Below are 23,777 nucleotides of genomic sequence, written 5' to 3'. Positions count from 1 at the left end.
TTTGCGCTGTGCAAGACGTCATATGACGACTTCCGTCGAGTCAGCGCTCAACCTTTGTGTCGTTCATTCATAAATGTAAACAAAGCCATCAGAGCCTGACCCCAGATACAGAACGATGTTATATGCATATATAAACATAGAGCTATGTTAATTGAATGGATTTGAATAAATGTTTAGAAAAATATATATTATTTATTGATCAAATTATTTTTCTTGCAGTGCATTGTTTGGGTATGTTGTTATGTTTCTTCGTGTGTGTGTGTGTGTGTGTGTGTGTGTGTGTGTGTGTGTAGCTTTTATTTTTGTATAGTCATTTTCATTTATGAAACCATGTCTGCATTTGCTAGATCCGGATTTATTTGGATCCGAATCAAATTGCACACACATAAATATCAGTTTTCTAAACAATCCTTTACATCAAGAACACATATCTCACAATGTTAAAGAAAATTAATACACATCATGGATCTGCTATTTGAACAAGATCTGCACCAAAATTCAAAATTTCTATTTAAATCTATCCTGACTATTCTTTCATCAAGTTTTCATGGAAATCAGTCAAGTAGTTTTTATGTAATCATGCTCTGTGACAAACAAGAAAACGCTGATGAAGATACAATCTCCTCGGTGGAGGTGAAAGTCTATTTAAACACAGTTATAAAGGGTGACAGATATGTGTAGCTCATTTTACAGGACTGTGAAGAATGGCTGAACAGAAAAGCTTCAGTAATGGGTGAACCTCAAGGATTCCAAAGCCTGAGAGTACTTTGCTCAGAGTACAGCTTTGGAAACCTCTGGAGAAGGTATCACATAAGACAGATGTTTATATTGCTGCCTTTGACTTTTCAAGTCAGCCCCTCAAATTTTAAACTCCGGAAATCTGAGCGTGGAAAATTTGTGTTTTATAGCTACAGACTAGTGCCTACGGCTCTGCTACTCTTCATTTCAGATGATAAGGAGAGAAGGATCCCAGATGGCATTTTTGAGATGAATATAACTTGGTCCATGCTTACCACTGGAAAAATATGATTTTAATCAGCTTTGAATGTTGTTTTCAGGTTCTTATAATAGTAAAGTCTTACTTGAATATTCTCTTGATAATTTAATGCATATACCCCCTGACCGACTATGAGCATATACAATACACTGCCTGAGAGAAGTTGACTTCACCTCAAAAAATTTAGGTGACTGATTTCCATAAAATGTAAACAAAAGAGATGCACATTTCCTTCAATTGTAATTGATGAAATGATCAATATACTGAAAATGCAATGTTTTATCTTCAATACAAAGTCTAATTATATTTCCTTGTTTCCTAATACGCACACAATATAGAAACCTTCTCCTTCGTAGAGCAGACCGGTCGTACACATGCAAGGTGAGGATGTAGATTTATAATTTCCCAGTGTCAGCTCATCCCCACCTCCTGCTGAATAAAGTGAAATGGGTTCTAATCCACTTTAAGTACGCCAGTGTAGAGTCAAGCTTCTAATGGGATTAAGTAAGGGGAAACCAGGTGGTGGCTCACATCTTAGTGCAGGCAAGGGGCTCCAACAGGAACGAGACTGTAAATATTCACCTCATTTATATCTCAACAGAGTGTGAGAGGTTAAAAACAAGTCAAGTTTAAAAGAGGCAAATATTCATCAATTAATTCCACTGCAGTCAGTGGTCAAACTGGCTGATACTTTATAATGACGGGGGAAAATAATGTTCAACCGAGAAAATTACCATGTGCACATATTTCAGAATGTATTCAGTGCAGCAATTTAAGTAGGATACACACAAAGTGCTGCAGTGCTCACAAGGAGGTGTGCAGGTTAAAAACTGATGTATTCAAACCAGAATCTGCATTATGAAATGCAATCAAGCTCAATATTTTTTTTTTTAGTATTTATTTTTCAATATTTAATGTTTGGCACAAAGAACTTGTGTTATCTACTGGACAGCTGCCTGTGGTCTTCACAGTCCCCGACACTGATCATGTGTCATTAACAAGCACTGCCGGCTCCATAACTCTGTAGTCTGGGCCCCGGTGCTCCCCAGATATGCACGTTGCTCCTTATGTGTGTGTTGACCTGATGCAGCATCTGCTAAAGAACCATTTCCAATTTATTTGTGTAAAATGGCCACAAATATAACTAACGTCTTTCAAAACATTACTCTGCAGCATTTTAATTACAGTTTGAAAGCAATTTAAAGGTCGCATCAGAAATATCGGGATGAGATTAATACCATATTCCCACAAATTTGGGAAATCCAATCAACTAATCAATCAATCGATAAATACAATTTTAATTGTGTAGCCTAAATTCATAAATCACAATTTTCCCCATGGTGCAACATCCTCTGCCCTTAACCCTCAACATGAGAGAGGAGAAACTACCTCCTTATATCTAAGCAATCTTGTTGTAAAGGTAATCCTTGATCAACTGCCTCCAAGACCACAACAACAATCACGGTAACAATCATTATCATAATCAATGTTCCACAGTCTGGCTGCAGTCGGGATCCTGTTCAGGTGGTTAGAAGAGGAAGCAAAACTTCATCAAACATTGATATCGAATTAAAAATTGATCTGTGCAAGAAAAGACCTGCCAATCAGTTTGGGAGCGATGGCAGGAGCTAATTGTCCCTCCCCCCACTTCCAACCCCACCCTTGTGAAGGTTATTCTTCACAGGAGTTAAATCTTAGCACAAGTGTCGCAGTAGTTGTCCAAACTGGTCAATGAGACATTATCATGCAAATGTGTTTGTAGCGGGCCATGTCGCATGTGGGCTCGGATGCGATTATCCAGTCACGTGCATACCCAGAGGCATTTTGTGCGATAATTAGATTTTTCCTGGTGGTTTGGAGGATGCAGCTTCCAGAGCCTGTGGCCAGTCAAATCATTCCACAGTGTTTCCAAAGCACTAATGACTCTTTCTACATGGTCTGCATAGCATCACCAGACAATTTGGTAACAAGGTTTCCCCTGAAGAGGAGGATGAGACCACAGTTGTTTGGCATTTATCACAGAAATGTCACAAGGAACGACACATCTGTGTAATAGGCCGCTGTCTGTTATTATCTCATTTTTTTCATGAAATTCATCACATAGTTTTTTTTCAGTAATCTCAGCCCTCTTTGCATCGGTGACGCACCTAAGGCAAGAAAATCAAAGTGTGTCAGATGTCAATTAAATTGTAAATGTCAAGGCCTATCAGACCATTTCGATTAACTGTTTTGGGTCTGATGGACTGAATGAATTCAGCCAAAGATTGTATTATTGAGCTCTATCTATTGCTTTTTTCGTGATTTAAGTCTTTTTTTTTAAACAGTTGTGTCAGGTGTGTGCGTCACATAATTCATGGCCTGCTGTTTGAATTCACAGACCTGCATTGACTTTATTATGCTGTTTCAATAAACCATAATACATAAACTGCTGTGGGTTAAATATCATGTAGAAATTCAAACATTCACTGTGCATATATGTAAAATCCAGTTTTTATTATCTCATGAAAAGTCTGTTTCACATCAGAACATCACAGCGTGAGAGAAACCAGCCACTGTTCTGCCAGCACTCGGCCGGGACATTCACATGGGTTTGGAAAATGAGAATGTTTAATTACTGGATGATCAGCCAGGCAGTGATTATATACTTATATTAGCAATATGACATGATGTACTGGACGCCTCAGGTTTCATGAATAATATCAGAGATTAAACCTCCTTATGGGTTAACCCTTAAGGTCTGTTTCAGTGAGGATTCTTCAAATGTTCCTCACAGAGCAGAGTTGTGTTACTGATTCTATGTGTTTAAGGATTATCTTCAGTACATTGTGGGTTTTATGATATTTCGTCGGACTGAACCTGTCATCAAGTTTCTTTTTCATAGTCGTTTTCAGTGATTCTTTCCTCACATAGAGAAAACTCTGTCATACCACAGACATTATCAAATACTTGTTTAGTCAGGGACGTGCTGATGGATTCTTTAGTTGAGATGAAGAGAACAAAGAAGGAGGGTCAAATCATGTCATTATATATGATTTATATATATATATATATATAAATTAAAATGCAGATATTTTTCATATCAAATGTAACTTCTGGAAACAAGATTACTTTTATTTCACACCTATGCTTACTTACATTACATCAGTGCTCGTATATCACAGTTTCGTACTGGAAGCTATTTGCCTTGAATACTTCCAGATTTAATTAGACTGCATGAACACAACTATCCACAGATCTGATAGAACGAAGAGAACAAGTTAATTTTATTTTTCACTTCATTTTTAGGTTAAGAAAAACGTGATGAATTTAAGTAAATACACCTAAGTTTTAAGTTAAATTGTCAAACTTTACAGTGCACTAAAAAGCCTGTACCCTCTGTGCTTTGTGCAGTGGAGATTTCAAGTTTCCACATCACACTTATCTAAGTTGCACGTCTTCCAAACTGCATCAAACTGTTGTGATGTCACTGCAGCTTCTTGCCCGGACACATCATAAACTGAGATTTGAAGTGAGCACAGTGAAACTTTCCCCCATCAGCAGATGAGAGTGAAAACAGCCGTCTACTGACAAACCCCACGGGCATTCATCACTCTGCAGAGTGAAGGTCAAGCATCAGATAATGTTGAGAAAAAAACAGTTAGAAGTTGGAGAGAGCATTAAAAACAAACTACCTCCTCCTCAGATTCTGATTAACTGAGTTACATCTCATGAATCTCACTCCTGTGACAAGGTAAGAGCCAAATCATTTATTTCTGCTCTTTTCCTTCGTCCTTCTAGGGCTGTTTCGGGGGGGGGGAAGGGTTTTCGAGTGTTGCTCAACGTTTAGGAGGCAATAACTCAAGCTGCACATTCACGGTTTCCGGTTGAAGAAAGTAATCAGCAAACCTCTGTTTCAGAAGTTATGCAGAGTCATGAGCCAGAGAAGCATCTGCAGGGCTATATGTCATAAAAAAGGGAGGCAGCTAGAACTTTGTTCAACTTTTCTTCAGTTGGATTTAGTTTGTGTCTTCCTCTGGTGTGAGATATAACAAAGCAGCAGACGTCAGTAATGCATCAAGGAAAGTGTAACTGAGGTTTCAGATTCACTCCGCTTTGTATTGGCCTGCTGCGATTACTGGAATTAGTTCCAGATGATGAGAGGATGCTGCTGCAGACAGTGAGGTAAAATCTGTAACGTGCATCTCTAGCATACTCCAACAAACGCATCAGAAATGTAGCAGATTCATCATCTGGGTTCTGGGTTTGTACCCTCGTGGTTGAATGCACTTATTGTAAGTCGCCTTGGATCAAAGCGTCAGCTAAATGAAATGTAATGTAATGTAATCATCTATCTTAAGCCTATGTCTGACGCAAAATGGGCCGGAACCAGACTCTAGCAGTAATATGTTAAAAGTAAAAAAAGTATCTGTATCAGGGCAAAACTGGTAATTTCAATCATGGGACATAATATCAGGATAAATCTGAGGTCCGTGTATTTGTCTAAAACATGTGCACTGTAACATACATGGTGTTGGAGAACTGCTGTGTGCTTTTCCTTATCAGGGTTATGCTGTTATCTATTCTGCTGCATATCCCTGCCTAATGAGGCCCTGAGCAAGTGAGTCATCCAGCTCTGTATGCAGGGATGGACCAGTTTGAGATCTTAACAATCGCTGTAGCTGTGGGAAATAAAAGCCAGAGTTGTGTCAGCCATTAAACAAAGGTCTTAGTTTTGGCCTTGAAGGTGTTCCTGGCCTGAATCTGTGATCGCTCAGTGATTAACCCTTTTTTTTCCATGTGTAATATGTGTTTTTCCCACATTGTTTAAATTTTCTTGCAGTTTCATTTTGCAGGAGCAAAAAGGCAACAGTCTCAAGCTAGCTGTTTTCAGACATGCGCTGAACTCCAGATAGTCTCTTGAAAAGTTTCAGACAGGCTGTAAAGGCCAATTTATGCCTCTCCGTTTTTTCTATTACGGACAGATAAGACCACCCTATCCGTCGTGAAACGCCCTCTCCGAGTGCTTCGGACAGCTTTTCGTACACGTCTGATTTTTCTAACTATCCGTCTTCATGTTGGAGACCCGACGGACCGCTCTTGGCTGTGATTGGTCCGCGAACGACATCATTTCCGTATGACGTCATTTCCGTATTTCCGGACCTCAAACTTCCTGTTTACTTGTAGCCACAAACACGAACACAACCACAGATATGAACACAACTATGATTCTACGATTAATGTGACGTGTGTGTTAAGCCAGCGGAGTTGTCCGGCTGACGGTGGCTCGTTCGAGCACTGAGGGCATGTGTGCACGGTCACAGACGGTTATAACGAGCTTTCAAAACGGCGCTAGCAGGCTAGGCTAGCCACCATGCTAACTGCGGTGGTAACAGTGCAAGAACCCGCCGTCATTCCACTTCTATCATGACACTGTTTCTATAATACCGTCAGGTTAGAAGCAAACACTGGATAGTAGTTGTTAGTGCCGGGAGTCCCTGCTGACTGTGGGTGGAAGCTGGGGGGGAGCTAGCTCCGGGTAGCTTCTAGCTACATGTAGGCTCAAGCAGCTTCAAGCTGTGGAATCAGCAACACAGTTCGGAAACAAGACCGGGGAACCGCTGCGCTAAGAAACGATTACATCAGCATCTTGACCCGCTGGGTGTCACTTTATTTAGTTCTGTTAGTTGCCATGGTTCAGTGTGTGGGACGCAAGCTAACATGTCAACAGAGACACGTGGACTTCTTCTTCCCAAATGGGGTAGGCTTCTCTGAGCTCGTCTTCCGTTGCGCCACCTATGGGTTTGGCGGGGAATTGTTTTTAGACGGATAGTCGTCGGAGAAGTAAAAATCAAAAAGACTCTTTGTCCCCCGCTGAGACCTCTCCGAGAAACGGATACGTAGAAGTATATAAGAGCCTTAAGTGAGAATGCAAACGTCAGTTGCTCTGGACATTCTCCGGACTTTTTCCCATCAGCCCCCTCGTATGATATCCGGAAAATTCCACAGCAAGCGAGTGGTTGTGTTGATGTTTCCAACATGTGACAAATATCTGAATGCAAAAGTAAAGAAGAAGATGTCATCTTGGACAACAAGAATCAAGAGCTTTTAATGATAAGGGTTGGTGCTGGTGATGTTGAACTGTAAACAACAAAAATTAAATTTATTTCCACAGCAGAGTGTTTATACATCATGTGTTGCCTCCTGCATCCTCTACAGGCAGCATGTTCCTGTTGTAGTGAATCAGATAATCTCCTGCTGTATTGTTCTAATGTGAAACACCAAACCAGATAATGATAACACACTTTTCCGGAGACATCCTAGATCTCACGTCCCAAAACACATTGAGAGATACAATTCAATTATTTTGTTTATTCCTTTCTGGCACATTCAACCCCCTTATATTGTTTGGTGTCCCCTTTGAAATATTAGAAGTAATTAACTTACATTACTCACATCTGACGTGAAATGTTATCCGTAGTTGAGTTGAATTAAATCCGAGCCCCTCACCTTAAACAAGGTGATTATAATTGACTGAAGGTGATACTAATTAGAAATTCTCTATTAGTCTGAGGTCGATACAATCATTGAGCTGTAGGTGAAGGCGCAATTAATTTAACATTGTGAATAAGAAGAGACAGGATATATTTACTCCAGCTCAAGCAACTATGCTCATCATATTAGCCTCATCAGTAAAAGTAATTCATGTACATTTTCAATGCCACATCAAATATAACACAAAAACACAGGCACGGCTATTAATGTCCTTGGAGGTGTTGTTACCATTCGCTGTAACCTTGAAACTGACAATTATTCTGGGCTCATTCCATTCCTGCTTGATAAAACACGTCACTGAGTGTGCCTATATATTATGTACCTACACGCAGCCTTAGATCCTCAGGGGGGAGCCCTGCTTGCTTTTCCAAAGTGGAGGTTGAAAACTAACAGTGACCGTGCTATTGCCATCAGGGCTTTGGAACAGCCTACCTGAGCAGATAAGGCTCGCAGAGTCAGTTGCTTTCATATGATATCGTGTTTTTACTGTGATTTTATCGTTTTCTTTTCACCTTTTATTTTACTTGTTCACTTATTTTTATTGTCATTTGACTGCTTTTACGTGTTCAAATTTAAAAATAAAAGTGCTGTGTAAACATTGTTTATTATTATTATTACTATGACTCATGTTTCACAAACATACATCTACCGATAAAATATTCTGATCTGGCTGTGGGGTCAGAAATTTTAATGAAAGGCAACAAAGTAAAATTATTGATCGCCCTCCAGCATAAAGCATTAAGTATCTTAGAGAACTCTGCTGCCCACGATCGCCGTCTGACACAGTGAGACAGATAAAGTATGAAAAATGAAAGCAAGGTTTCTCATCTCTCGATTTCATCTTCTTTTTTTTTTTTTTAATATTCTTTTTATTGGTTTTAAACCATTTTATAGAACAAACATTAGAAAAACAGAACAGACAACAAAACAAACAGAACAACAACAAAAATCCCACCCCAAACTAACAATGAGCACTGCAGTATATATCCTTACACACATATATACATATATTTATATACACACATACACATACCCATACATATATACATATATATATATATATATATATACACACATACATACATACACACATACATCCGTGTATACACAAACATACATACATACACAATCAGCAGGATGACAGGAGATAGACAAGGGAATAGCGTATATAAAATAAAAAGAATGAAACAAATAAAATAAAAGAGCAGTTAGTCCTCCCCTTCCAGAAAAAGAGTATGAGTTATGGCTTTTGTAAGAATGAATGCACCGGTTCCCAGATCTTCCAAAACCTGACTGATTTGTGATTGAGGTCGTGGGTCAACTTCTCAATGGGGAAAAGAGCAGAAATCTGCGATATCCACATGTCGACTGTAGGGACCTGAGGGGTTGACCACCTCAGCAAAATACATTTTTTAGCCAAAAATAAAAGAATTATCAACAAAGAATTAGTGTCCGCATCAAAGAGATTGTCTGGGGTATGACTGAGGAGACAGAAAGAGGAAGTCAGCAAGAATATTTTACCCGTGACCTCCTGAATTACAGAGTGTACCCCCTTCCAGAAAGTCTGTATAAGGTCGCATGACCAAAACAAGTGAATAAATGTACCTTTATGTACTTTACATTTATAACAAAGGTTAGAGGTGTCAGGGAACATTCTCTGGAGGCGAACAGGTGTGTAATAGGTTCTAAAAAAAAAATTTAAAGTTCTGTTCATGTATGGAGATTGAGGTACATTTGGGGAAAACCCCACTACAGATCTTGTCCCAGTCTATAGGGTTAAACGTCACCTCCAGGTCGCGCTCCCATACCGGCTTCAAAGAGTCATAACCTGAAGATTCAAAATAAAAAAGTGAAACATAAATCTTTGATATCAGTTTTTTGGGAGACTTAGCCAGAATTATTGTGTTTTCCAACTCTGACAGTCCCATGCGAATCTTGCCTGTCCTCAGAAGGGACCCTATGAAGTGACGAATTTGGAGATACTTATAAAAGTCTTTGTGAGGAATATTAAAATCAGCCCTGATTTGCTCAAATGGTTTAACAGAGTCGGAGTCCAACAGGTCCATAAAGTTAGATAGGCCCTTAGATGCCCACTCCATCAGACCAATACTCCTAATCTGTGCTGGTAAATCTGGATTCAGAGCCAGGGGAGATCGGAGAGAGAGGACAGGAGGAATATTCTGGTATTTCCTCACGTCTCGCCAGACTACTAGTGTGTTATAAACAGTTATGTTATTCTTGAGATGATTTAAATGATAAATTTTTTTTTTTTTCAAACAGATTATTTAAATCAGGGGTGACAAAGATACCTAAATATTTAAAACCCCTCCTGGACACTTGGAAAGGAGATTGTATAGACATATCCTGGGGGATATCAAAGGGTGTAACAACCGACTTCCCCAGGTTGATCTTATAACCCGACAGGGCACTGAATGTGGCTATAGATTTCAAAACTGCCGGAATTGATTTCTCAGGTTTATAAATATATAAAAGGACATCATCTGCAAATAAGGAAATAATGTGGTTTTCCTCACCCACCCCAATCCAAAATATATCAGGGTTAGTTCTGATGGCCTCGGCCAGAGGTTCAATAAACAGTATAAACAGTAAAGGTGACAGGGGGCACCCCTGTCTGCAACCCCTGCGCACCGGGAAGCCATCAGACATCAAACCATTTGTATTAACTGTGGTTATTGGGTCTGTATAGAAGGTTTTAATCATGTTAATGAAATTAGAGCCCAGGCCGAATTTTGCTAACACCGGAAACAGAAAAGACCATTCAACCCGGTCGAAAGCCTTTTCGGCATCAAGGGAGACTATAAGTGCTGGATTTTTGTGTGCGTTAAGATATTGAACAATATTAAGAACGCGACGTACATTGTCTGTGCCATATCTTGATTTTACAAACCCCGCTTGATCTGGGTTTATTATTTTCGGAAGGATGTTTTCCAATCTCCGAGCCAGTACCTTTGCCATAATTTTGTAGTCCACATTGAGGAGACTAATAGGCCTAAATGATGAACAATCTAAAGGGTTTTTATCTTTTTTTAGAAGTAAACTAATGGAAGCGTATCTCCAGGAGGGGGGCATGCCATCTCTCAAGATACCATTAACGGCAGGCATAACAATTGTGAGGATCTCTGGCCAGAATTTCTTAAAAAATTCCAGTGGAAACCCGTCGGGGCCTGGACACTTCCCATTTGGCATAGACTGAATTGTTTTCATCTTCTAATAGAAAAGTCTCTTGTTTATTTCCTGGCGGCAACAACTTGATCTGGTCTGGTCTTTCTCTGAATCGGAAAGCCTCCGGTTCAGTCCCTCCAAAGTCTCTGTGTCTTGCAAAAAGCATCCTTGAGCAAGGCATCAATCCCTTACCTCCCTGTGAGGCTTTGGGGATACATGTTTAGCCTCAATGAAGAAAGAAAGGAAATCTTCAAGTGAAGCCGTGTGGCAGTAAAACGTCTCATTGTAAGGAACGCAGGTGACAAATGTTAACAACAGAGATGGAATTATTTCTGGGGATATCTGAGTTTCTTTGTTCTCAGGCAATAGCTTGATAATACAAACCTACACATCAACACAACAATGTAATAAAATTCTTTCTTCTAAATTTGTTCCCAGATGGTAAGAGCGAGGAACAGCTCATTGTTTTGGCCCTGCTTTTGTATTTTTGTGTTTTAGTTATTTGGTTGTGTGTTTGCTGGTTATAAATCTCAATTATATTTGAGGTTATTTGATAAAATGTCCTCCTGCAAAGATCTGGACCCTGTTTTTGACTATACTAATCAAAATGATCAAATATTGTAATTATTCTGCCATCACACAATGTGTTTTGGCTTCAGCTGCAGGTTTTAATGTATAAATGTGCACTCTTATTAATGGTCACCGAACAGCCTGATTGTGCCTTATATGGGGACACTAGAATAAATTAAACATGACTTCCATTTGTTTGCATTGTTTTATTCTAATTATGAAAATGTATGATCTACATCACTGGTGCTTTTGTGATTTGAATTGAAGACTGGTTGAAGGTAGACACAGGAAGTTATGATAATTTTATTTGCCGTGACTCTCACAAAGAAATGATTCATTATTGAAGTACTTGTTCTCATTTTGTGTGTTAATTATAATGGTGGATCAGGCAAAGTAGGCCACTGGAGAGAGCTTGTGCATCGTATTTGTCAAACCAGGTGTAGCATCTGTTCTTCGTCGATGAATTATCAATCTGGAGAGGCATTAACCAATCTTCATGCCACCAGAAGTAACTGTAGATGTATTTGTTGGTTGATATAAACTTAAAGGATTAAGTATAAAATGTGGAGATAAAGAAAACCAGCACAGAGAATGTTCCTCCTCTTTCAGGGTCTGGGGGCAGTTCAGGCCGGGAGGCAGGGTCTTCTCACCCGGTGGGCAGCCTCCTCCCTAGCATCTGGAGCATGACCCCTGTAGGGGGGGCAGCCCTGTATCAAACAAAACAAAACAAAACACCTCCCACCTCCCCAGCACTGTCTGCCATCATCACCGATGGATGGAGCCAATCTCCACCACCCGCCATCCCAAACTATTACCTAACACCCATATAGAAACTTTTTCCTTCATCCTCCCCTCTCTCTCTCTCTCTCTCTCTCTCTCTCTCTCTCTCTCTCTCTCTCTCTCTCTCTCTCTCTCTCTCTCTCTCTCTCTCTCTCTCTCTCTCTCTCTCTCTCTCTCTCTCTCTCTCTCTGTTCTCATGTCCTTGGAGAGGAATCCCTCACTTGTGACTCACCCTAGTGGAGGGCGTCACACCTTGTACAGATAATTTAGCCCAAAGAAACAAATTTGTGAAAATGGCTATTCAAAGAAAATGTTTTTTGATTTGATTCTCTGTATTTCCATCCCCCTTTCCAGTGAGTTATATTTCTGTAACAACAAAAAAGCTGTTACTCACTTGTCTCACTGTAGCTTATTTGTATACCTGCAGTGTATCTCTATATAGGTTATGTTATACTCAAATGCTCCATTGAATATAATATTTTGACATTTAATTATTTTAGACATAATCATGCAACATTGTCAGATCCAGAGTTAATTTTAGGTTTATGGCTCAGAGCTATCAACCTAAACACACAACACTATATAATGCCTTTTGGAGTAGATAATTACTTGTTAGTAACTGGTGCATCATTTCCTCTCTAATGAAAACATTGAACACAGTTGCTTGTTTGGCATGTTTGTGTCGAACTGAAGTTCCTCAGGTGGAACAAATTGGATTTTGTTTATGCTCCGTCAGTTTGAGCTGCTGCTGCCGTTCCACTCTGACCGATGGACTAAAACGCTCATTTCAAAGTGAGATGTAATTATGTGATTCATGCAGAAGTGTGTCTTCTCTGTTCTCATTTTCATCTCGTACTTTCTCTGTTGCAGTTTCTCCATCATGTGGCCACAGGATGAACTACACGCTTTGTCTCACTGGGGCGGAATATTCCATCTTAATTTTCCCTCATGTTTTCGTCCTGGGATTTTCATTTGTATCTTGTCCTTTTCCATCAAAGTCAAGAAGTTATTATTTGTTAATCATAAACATATTGCTCAAATATTATTTATTCAAATTCTTCTTTTAGTTTTAATATGCTTTTATATTTTATTTTACACCTGTTGAAGTGTGCTTATTCTGTTTATATTGACGTGTGTCTCTTTAGATTTTTTGTCCTATTTAGTCTTTTGTAAATTACGTCTGAATTACGTTTTGTTAAAAAGTGCCAAACAAACCAATTTGTTTCAAATTGCCTTATCCCATTATGTCTGCAGGCACAATACAATTTTCTTTAATTCAGTGGAGATTGCTGTATTTAGAGTTTCTATAGAGAAGTGCAGCTGTGTAAAAATACTCATTTACATAAATATTGAATCTTCCGAGGTCACTGGGTATTTTGACAGTGTATATTTTATAAGATGACATATGTGTCTTTTGTATGAAAAGTCTTGACTAGCAAAGTAACAGATAATAGCTCTCTGACACATAATAACTAATAAGTACATTTCACTAGTGAAATCACTCGAATTTGTTTAAAACTCGTATGTGCACTTAGATTCAGTAAATCTTGATCCAAACGCATCTTTTTTTTCTTTTCTTTGGCAGCTGTGGCCCAGGAGGTTGTGAGGCTTAGCCTCTAACGAGAAAGTCAGTGGTTTGATCCCCAGTTCCTCCAGTCTGCATTCTGAAGTGTCCTCAGACTGCTGTGCCAACTATGTATGAGTGGTGTGTAATAAAAAGTAATGCCAGATTTAGTTTAGCATATTTTTGCATATAGAATTGTTGTATAAATTCCATTGAGTGGTCGATAAGACTGGAAAAGTTCTATATAAATGAATATTCCCTTCAGTTGTTCCTATATTAAAAGCTTTGTTAGTCAAACCACGAAGACAAATAATCTGTCTGTTTCTGATGAAGTTCCCCTTTTCTCAACTCGATTTCAGACTTCTGAAGAAATAAGCCACTCATCATTTCCAGGTCACAGAGCAATAATGTTTTTATTTGGACGCAGGGGGGAGATCAACATCCAGTCAGTGGTATGGTGTACATTACATCACAGGGTTTCAACCAACCAGACACTCATCAACAAACAGAATCACTAGACAAACAGGTAAAGAGAAGGTAAACAGTGGGACAGAGACTCACTCTGACCCCCCACGACATGACGGGCCTCAGTCTCCTCTCTCTCTGCCATCTTCTTTTTCTTTTTTTTTTTTCAATATAAACCTGAAGTCTTCCCATGTCCGCAGACCAACAGTGTTACCCAGCATACATTCCAGGAAAGGAAAAAAAGGTCTGTGTAACATCACATGTAGGGGAAACCATGAGCGCACCACGTGCTTTATATCCTCCGCACAAATCGAGGATCCACATCAGTCCGGCTGTTGCCAACAATATACACGGCAATGATTTTTTTTCGTTGGAAGGGAAGGATATCAATGACAAAGAGTTACGGCTCAACCACAGCACAGGAAGTTCACAGGGAAAACAAAAAAAAGGATTCTGAGATGATTCCACTGAACATTCCCAGTAGATGTGAGTGCACAGTAGTTTTTACAGCTCCTGTTCTCCAGGGGTTCACTCAAACTCAACACGAGCAGTTCATGAAAACTGTTGTTGTGTAAAACTCACAAGACGCATATCGTTACACAACGCACTCCTTGTGGGGGTTTGACGAGTTAGTAGCTATACAAAGCAAGGATAAAAAAAAAGAAGCAACATCAGTTCATTATCAACATGACGAACTAATAGACAACATTTATTATCGTTAAAAAAAAGAAAATATAAAAGTCCAATAAAAACGGATGCTGTGCACAAAAGGCACTCAAATTTCCTGCTCCACTTTCTCCGCTCCTCTATAAATAAAAAAGAAACAGTCTAGTTAAATACAATGATGTTCATTTTCATTCATGAAATCGTGTGCTTTCTTCATATTTAAATAAACATATCGGTTTTTTTATATTCAGAGATTTTCCCAGAGGTGCAAAAACTGTAACCAGGACAGAAACAAACTGAGCTACGTGGATGAACCAGTCTGTAATATCGGCTCTAGGTCACACTGCTTCATCAAGAGAAGGAACCAGCAGGAACCAGCAGAGGGCGTGGCTGCGCTGTGTGACTTAAAATACTCTATTGCCTTTTTCTCTCTGTCTGTGATCCAGAATCCTCCCAACCTGGATATTTCTGCCCGAGGCAAATAAAAGCAAATAAAACATGGACCACAAGCAAATATTTTCAGTTTGCTGCCTGTGCCTCAGCGACACTGCAACTTGTACTGAACGCCTGCAGAGTTCACAGTGGAATCAGCTCCTAGTTTACATGCTAATATCTAAGATTCCTTTTGCTCAGTCAAGCAGGGTAAGTTCTCTTCCATTTCTACTTCAGCAACTGCTACAAGCGGCTTCATTAAATCATTTCCAGCCCTGAGAAATGTTAAGGCCTGTTGCTTTCAAAAAGTCCAATACTAAAATTATTTTGTGCATTTCTCTTTTCTTTTCTGTGTTACCAAGGCAAGGCAGCACATACAGCCATTGTTTTAACTGCAGCATAATGAGTCAGGCATTACAGCGCAGGGCATGCAGAACCGAGCAGGCTGCCTGGGATGCAGATAACAAGGTCTCTGGACTGGAGCTGTCAGACTGACGAGAGCTGCGGTGGATACAAACACCCAAATGCTCTTGTTTAGTTTTTCCCCTCCAACAAGACGACAGTCAGAGCGTAACTGCATCTATCAGGGGAGCTAAGGAGAAGGCAGGAAAGAGGGGGAACAGATTTGATAAGAGAACGTCACAACATGGAGTCTCGCGTCCCTCCGGGTGAGCGCTGCATCTTCAGTTTGAAAGAGGGAATTGTGGTTTTACTGTAACGACTCTTACGCAATAACAAAATCGCCCAAATGAGTCTGCAGAAGGGAACAGGTCTAATTTGATCCACTGTGTGAAAAGGGAGGGGACATTTATTCAGCCTTTGTGGTCAGTTTAACAGCAATCAAGTTTCTCTACGGTACAATTACCAAACACCCACAGCACAAGGTAGATGATTTGAACTATATTTCACACAGACAAAGAATGTGTCTGTAGTTTACTGGAGATGATAATAAGGTGAATAATGTATTTTAATTTTTTTTTTTACAAGTGCCATTCACATCAACCCTTTGCCTTTTTTTTGTCTTGGCCTGTACAGTTTAACACTTAAAAAAGTACTAGCTCTATATTATGTACAAGTTTACCACAAGAAATCCTACATTAGTTGATGCATTAGTTTTCTGCATTTCATAAACAGGATGTAGAAATAAAACATGGACACAAAATCGTCATGTGACATCTTATTTTGTGAAGATACGGATTAGTAAGGTCTAAGAATTGAGATGCTTCTATCTGTAGCAATGAACAGGATGACGATTTAAAAGAATAACACTGTAAGGCCCTGAAGTATTAGACCCTTTTACACCAAAATAAGCAGGTGTATGCATATTTTTTTTAAACACAGTTAAATCCACTTGTTGCCAATACAGGAGCTTCTCTTCCTGTTTTTCCCCTGGTGCGTCATGTTCGACTGAGAACTTCTCTCACGCCACAGTCTTTTTAAGCGCTATGTCAATTAGCGCTTTCACAAGCATTTTGAGTTTCCATCGGTGGAGCTGATAAAAACATGTCTACTGCAGAGTCACTTGACCCTGAAGTGAATTCTGACTGTAACCATTCCCATGACAGACAAAACCAGATATTGGCAGGTGCTACAATGGGTTTTTGACCACCAGGGGAAAGAGGCCTTTACTTTGCCATGCATTTGAACATCTGGTATATTTTTAACAATTGAGAATAAGGTTCAATCCGTCCATCTAAGATCGATAATGCTTGTTCTTTAAGGGTTGCGGGGGGATGGAGCTGAAATCAAGCAAGATACTGTTGAGAGGTCGTCAACCCTATTTTTAGGTTTCAAACTATTATTTCATTCTTACTACGGCCACATAAAAGAACTCTCCTCTCAGTGATGCACGTCTCTTTGAGTTTCCCTTATTTCTTCAAACCCTGCATGCAGACGTATATAATGTCACTGTGTTGTTGCACATCCACTGAAGTATAGTACAAACAGAAATCATGGTAGATTCAAGTAGTTTTGTATGTACAGACTTAAGGCCTATGGACCTCAGTGATAAATAGACATGGAGTTTTAGCCTGAATGTGGACACAAACATCTAGTGGACAGTGGTGCTGAGTAGAAACCGATACCAAATTTTACACAAGTATTGCTTCACTTGCATTCAATGTATCTCTGAAACGAGAACACGGCCACAGACTTTTGTTGGGATTGAGGTAAAACTGAAACACCCGATTTCGTATATACACATTTACTGGAGTTAAATCAAGTTTCAAAGAGAGCTGAGCTTCACGCTATCACACCTCGGCGGTTTCTTCAACCGCTTTATCACCATGGTAACATCTTGCAGGCTTGCTTCAGGAGCTTCCTGAATAAATGAATTAAGTCAGGCGGAAAAAAACTGAGAGGAAAATATCTTTATCTGCTTTTCCCATATCAGCACTGACTCCCATGAGCTCCCTTAGTTGGAAAGCAGTACAACCTTCCCACCAGTTTCCACCTTTGCTACATGGTACCTGATTTATCCCCAGCGTCACCGGACAGGTTCATGTTAGAACCAGCAGCTGAATTGTTACTTGGAAACATTTTCTCAGTGGGAGTTACGGCGGGGCTGCCGACTCCCGAAGAGCTAGAGCTGCTGGAGCGGTGCTGCGTTGGAGGAGGGCGCAACGGCCTCATGGGCGGCGGGCGGAGCTGAGCCCCGGCCAGGCGGGCAGACAGGGACGGTTTGAAGGTGGTCATCATCTCAGAGGTGGAGCTGCTGCTGCGCCGCATGGCTGCGTCCGGGTCGCGGATCATGATCGTGTGCAGCGGGCTGCCGGGCTCCGAGCTGACCGGGTTCTTCATGGGCTCCAGCGTGTCCAAGACCACGTCAGGAGCCTGTTTCACTGTGTTCTGTCGCTCCAGCTCACGTAGCTCATGGAGCGCTGTAGTCATAGTTTTCTCTATGTCCTTGTAGAGAGATGAAGATGAGAATAGTTAAATAACAACAGGGATATGAAACATACAGCTTTTCAATGCATGCTACTTTAAAGGTGAAGTCAAGTTGAAGAGCAAACTGAAGATTTAGTTTGCTAGTGTTTGGAACTAATGGTGGCAGTCAATCGCTGATGAGGCGTTGATATGTAGCTCCAGGCCTCCATGTCCTTGAGATGTTTCTATTGCTCAGCTGCAGTCTGGCCCTGACATTAACTGCAGGTCCCAGCGGCTGTTCTCAGACTGACAGCTTCAGCAGGGGGCCCAGCTCTGTTCTCAGAAACCTACGCAATCTGCATATATGCTATAAATGGCTGAAACTTTATACAGCGTCTGGCAATGACATCATCAACTCAACAAACTGAAATATATTAACAAATAATACCAAAAGAGGCAAATCATTTTCCTTGATATCACAGTTCTTTTCCCATCTGTTTTACCTCTAACATAAAACATCCCGACATAATCGTAGAAGTTATTTTTGTAGAATCATTTCATATTTATACTTCAGGGTACAACATCTGTGCATCTTTATGGTATGAAGCAGAACAACCCAGTGAATTTAAGATTATGAAAGGCCATGAGAAAAATAGGGAAAAGATGAAAAATATGGACAAAACCTTACCTCAGCAAGAGCTTCGGCCTCCAGCGATTTGTGGTCCCCGAGGCTGCTGTGACGAGTGGCCCCCGGCCCTGGTCTCAGCGGGTGGCCCTCAGGATAAGCCTTCCTGTCTGGGTAGTTGATGCTGCCCACGCTGCCGAAGGTTCCGATACGCCTCTTTTCTGGGCTCTCCATACGACCCTTGCTTATAGACACCTTGTGGGGGCTGCTGGGACAGGCTGCAGCTCGCGGTGGAGAGTCAGTCGCTCTGGTGGGACTGTGGGTTTCTGTTCCGCTCCGGTGACGCGGGACTGCAGCTCCATCGGACCGTAACCTAACCCTGTGTGAAGAGATGATTTCCTTGTCAAACAGGAAATAACATCAATGGTACAGACTTAAAAAGGTGTTTATTATGTCCACCCCCTGATTTCTTTCCTGTCTGTTTGTTTTTAACCAAGATTATGCAAAAACAACTGGAAGGATTTCCATGAAACTTAGTGGGAGGATGTGAGATGGGTCAGGAGAATGATTACAGATTCATTTTGTTTGTATCTTCCGAGTTCTCAGTGCTATTCCAGCTGTTAAATGCCATCTACCTCCCCATGACTCCTCCGAAGTTGAAGTCAGGTGATTGTTCACATGGCGATGGGACCTCATTTTTAGATGAGCTCTTATCGTCAAGTAATGGTCCACTGCTCGCTTCACTATCTGCTTTCTGGCTGAGGTTATCTGAGAAAGCATCATCACTGAAAGGGAAGGGAAGAAGAAGACAGTGAACATTCGTGACGTACATGTATACCTACTATTTTTTCATTAAATTCTGTGATGTAATACTGAGACTCATTAGAGCTGTAGCAGTGCGTTTAATAAGAGTTAATTCACTTGAGTTAAGTAACGATTCACTTAAAGGAGATTGCATTAGGATCCAGAAACTCATTAACAACAATAATACCTACTCAACTACATGCTGCTGTTACTCACAGGTCTTGTACGACAATGTACTGATGTGGGATGAGACCATCTACACCATTATGACGCCCCTCCCACCAGTCTTCAGAGGCTCTGTGATACAGGAGAAGGGAGGCTCCCTTCTTGAAGGACAGCTCCCTGGGAGTGCGGCCCACATAGTCAAACTTGGCAATGGCTTCAATCTGTTCAACCTCTAAAAGACAGAGATAGACAAAAACAAATCAGTCAAAAGAGGAATTAACTACAACGTGGCTGTGGTCATATTGAAGGTTATAACCGAGTACACAGAGTAATTAAACAGATTATAATTAAACCTTAAGAGAACATTTGAATGTTATTACTATGATCTCAGACACTATGTTATGTACAAAAGGTGAAACAACTTTGTTAATCTCTCAGTACGAAGCTGAAATACACACTAGGCTGGGCAGTAAAACAATATCAACAATTAAATCACAGTACAATGTTCATCCATAGCAAAACAACAAAGGTTAAATTTGTATCATGCATTGTGTAACTGATCTACCTCGGATTTGTTAAATGTGTTGTTGTTTATCAAGTGTTTGTCATTCTCTGCTCATCATGAAGAGTTTAAAACAAAAAGATTCACTCTTGAGCAAATATTAAGAAATAATGATGATCCTGATAATCACAATTATCTTGGTAATTATTGATATCCCCCCCAAAAAATTATGTTTGACTTGATATAATTTTTGGCCATATAGTCCAGCCCTACATCTCATTATTTTATTTTAGCTTATTTTAACGATGGAGTGATTATTACACGTCGTCTTTTCAATGGAAAAAATCCTTTTAGAATAAATTAAGTCTGATTAATAAAGCAGTTTTTCCCTTGAAATAAAAAAGGAAGTTGACTGTGTTGAGTAACTAGCAGGATTCGGTCATGATAACAACAGTGTCAAGCAGCTCTCAGCATGAAAAGTCCCATTCAAAGAGAAACCCTGTCAATAATGTTTTGAAACCACACCCGAGGTGAGCGAGGCTGATAAAGAAAAACAGTTCTTGTTTGAGACAAGAAAGTTGAAAAGCTCAACTTTGCTTTCAATTATAAAGTAATGAAAAAGAAAATGTTACCATCATCAGAGCTTTGGCTGATTCGCTACTAAATTACCAACATGAACTTGTTATTCTGCCATGAAAGCTGAAACATGGCCAGAGGACACGGAGTGAACCGACTTCAGAAAGTACAGAGCAACACCCGAGTTTATAATATCACATCAGAGTCTCAGATGTGAGGCCAGAACGAGCAGAACCTGCAGCAGGCAATCAGCCTTTGTTCTCTTTTTCCAAGTAAGGCCAAGCAAAGAGGGTCAGGCTCATTACAGACACAGCCGACGGCACAGATGAAGCTGTGAGATAGGTTTACCCCAGTCTGACCCGACGAACTCCTCACTTCATGTCCCGCCTGTTAACTCTTCAAGGGCGATATTATTCAAAATATTACCCGTGTTTTTTAGCATTTGTGCCAGGTCCGGTTATCTATTCAAAGCTCAGGGAAGAAGCAGGGAAACACTGCACAAAAGAGAAAGTCCCAGGAGAACCGCTGACTAACGTTGAACAAAGAGAACAGAGGAGGGAGAGAGAGGTAGAGAAAGAGAGAGAGAATGAGAGGGGGATGGATCAAAGAGGGGGTGCATGCCAACACTGTTTACCCAACCCAGCCTTTCAGATCGTACGCTGGTGCAGCACCAACTTCACTAACATCTCAGTCAAAGACTCTTAATAAAAAAGATCTGTCTTGTTGTCAAGGTTTTTTCATCCACAAAAGACGTTTCGTGTTCATTAAAAAGTAATTGACAGGATGTGAACTACTTTGATATGCTCAAACGACGAGGCACCAGGATGTATCAAAACATTCAACGTTGCATCTTTATAAATAGATCTTCTGTTTACAAACTCAGAAGGAAAAGTTGCAATGAGTGTGTTTCTATTTGCCGGAGAAAACATTTTTACTCCGGTCTCTGATCTTGGCGACAGAGCGACACAGACAGACCCAGAGTTCCCATGGTTACTGACAATACATGTAGTCAATCAGAAAACAATACTCTGTTTGACACGTGTGAGCTAACATGCTCATTATCTATCCTGCTTGACGTTTAAAGGGGGGCCGGAGCCAATTCCGGTTCTCATTGGATAAGAGACGACAGTCCAAACCACTGTGCCCTCGTGCCTCTTCAGCAGGTACAGTATAACGACACATGGTCATTGTTGTTCAGTGTGTAGGCGTCGTTATTTTGGAATTTGAGAAATAAAAATTAAAAAAGGGACCCCAGGATGGCGCTAGAGGTAAAGTCAGGGGATGACAAAGGAGAGGGATTCATCCTTTAGACTCTGAATAACAAATTCCATGGCAATTACTTGATTTGTTGATGGACCAAAGAGGTGGGCGAAGGCCAGCATTGCCGTCTGTGGCAAAAAAAATTCATAGACGAAAAATGACTACTGAGATTTACAGACCTTCATCACTGGTGTGTGGTTCGGTTCCATTATCAGCCTCTTCGATAGTCCCGGGTTCACTGTGAGGGCTGTCACTGCGGGAGAACAGAAGACATGAGAAGGGACTGGATAAAGAAAACAGAGCATGAGACATATTTGGTTTATGACTAATACAAATGTTGGGAAGGTGATTGGCTGTTAAAAGGTCAAAGGTCAATCTTAATGTCTGTACGAGTCAGAGTTGTAAATTAAGTCTTGACATAACAGTCCTTTACTCATGTTTACAACCCGGTCAAGCCAGGACCTACCAGTACTCCTCCCCCCCGGACATGCACTTCTCATACACTGGACCGTCCAGCTCACGTAGACTGGGAAAGATGAGTTCATTGTGGGTGATGATGGTCTTGATGACCTCGTTCACATGTGCCTGGCATGCTACAGGATCCTGCCCATCTGGGATGGGCATCAGGGTTGGACCAAAGCAGATAGCCAAGTTGTATTCATCCATCATGTTCTCGTCACTGTACTGGGAGACACTGAGGAATGGAACAAGATGTTTTTAGGTGTATTAAAAGACATGTTATCAATTTAGGAGGGCTAAGGCTACAATCCTGTGTTGACTGCAGTTTTTAAAACGTTTCTATGCCTTCTATAACGACTGGAAACCAGCTGCTTTACAATACAGACACGTCTTTACGTATTATCAACAAGCTGAGGCTGAGCAGTCGAGACACAGCTGGAACAGCTTTAACAATGTAGGGAGGTAAAGGAGAGCAGAGAGTGGAATCTAGGGGATGAAATCAAACTCTTTGTTCTGCAGGTGAACCCAGTAAAATGAGCACTGAGAGCGTCCATAGTCAAAAAACAGCTACACTATGTCTGTGAGGTATGAGTTTCTGAGAGTGAATATGCTCTAAGACTTTATAGACAGGTAAAGCAATAAATAAAAGGATTTGGATCTTTTCTTTCCACCCGTTATATCTGATATTCAATATATTCAAAATACATTTTCCCTAATAATAAAAATGTATATAACATCTCTGGTGCAGGAACCGATTTAGGGGCAGGGCCAGAAAAAATCCTGCCCAGTCAATAGTCTTAAAAACAAAATCACATTCTATCAATAATTAATTCAATTTTGAAGTACACAATGTGCTTGAACAAGGAACGATTTTCAACATATGTTCAGTGATGGGTGGCTTTACTCAAAGAGCTAACAGAAAACAAGGAATGATCTCAAAGTGCACCTTACTGAATCAGGAGTCGTGCATGGACGTTGGACGTATAATCGGCCCCTCTCTTTAAATTGTGGCCCCCTTTAAGGCCCCCAACTTGAGCCGCCTCAGCTCTGGTTATAATGACCTCATGTTTCTATACTGTTCTTTGTATGACGAGCTGCAGGACTCAGAACTCACTGATTGAGAAAAGCAAACAGATATCTCATGACGATGATGATGGTGCGAGGAAGAGTCACGACGATCTGCTGGATGTGGTGCGCTCGCTCGGCTCCAGACTCCAGCTCTGAAAAACAAAGGACAGAGTATGTTGACACCGAGGCTAAAACAACAAGTCTCCACTAAAATAAGAGAATGAATCACACTCTAGCACAGATGATTGATCAAATGGAAGCTTTG

The 23,777-nt window shown here is 40.5% G+C and overlaps 1 protein-coding gene across 1 annotated transcript in view; it reads right to left on the bottom strand.

The window, feature by feature from the left end:
* Nucleotides 1-17,645: 17,645 nt before the first annotated feature.
* srgap3 (SLIT-ROBO Rho GTPase activating protein 3) overlaps nt 17,646-23,777 on the bottom strand; it is a 54,549-nt gene continuing 48,417 nt past the window's right edge. The window contains exons 16-22 of the mRNA XM_061069227.1: nt 23,559-23,664; nt 22,452-22,679; nt 22,165-22,238; nt 19,699-19,879; nt 19,314-19,463; nt 18,742-19,057; nt 17,646-18,092 (exon numbers count right to left, since the gene is read on the bottom strand). Coding sequence (XP_060925210.1) covers nt 17,646-18,092; nt 18,742-19,057; nt 19,314-19,463; nt 19,699-19,879; nt 22,165-22,238; nt 22,452-22,679; nt 23,559-23,664 — 1,502 coding nt within the window. The remainder of the gene's footprint in view (nt 18,093-18,741; nt 19,058-19,313; nt 19,464-19,698; nt 19,880-22,164; nt 22,239-22,451; nt 22,680-23,558; nt 23,665-23,777) is intronic.

This window comes from Limanda limanda, chromosome 4 (genome assembly GCF_963576545.1).
Source record: "Limanda limanda chromosome 4, fLimLim1.1, whole genome shotgun sequence".
Taxonomy (NCBI): domain Eukaryota; kingdom Metazoa; phylum Chordata; class Actinopteri; order Pleuronectiformes; family Pleuronectidae; genus Limanda; species Limanda limanda.
Note: the sequence above shows the minus strand (reverse complement) of the source record. Positions and strands in the feature narration are given on the sequence as shown.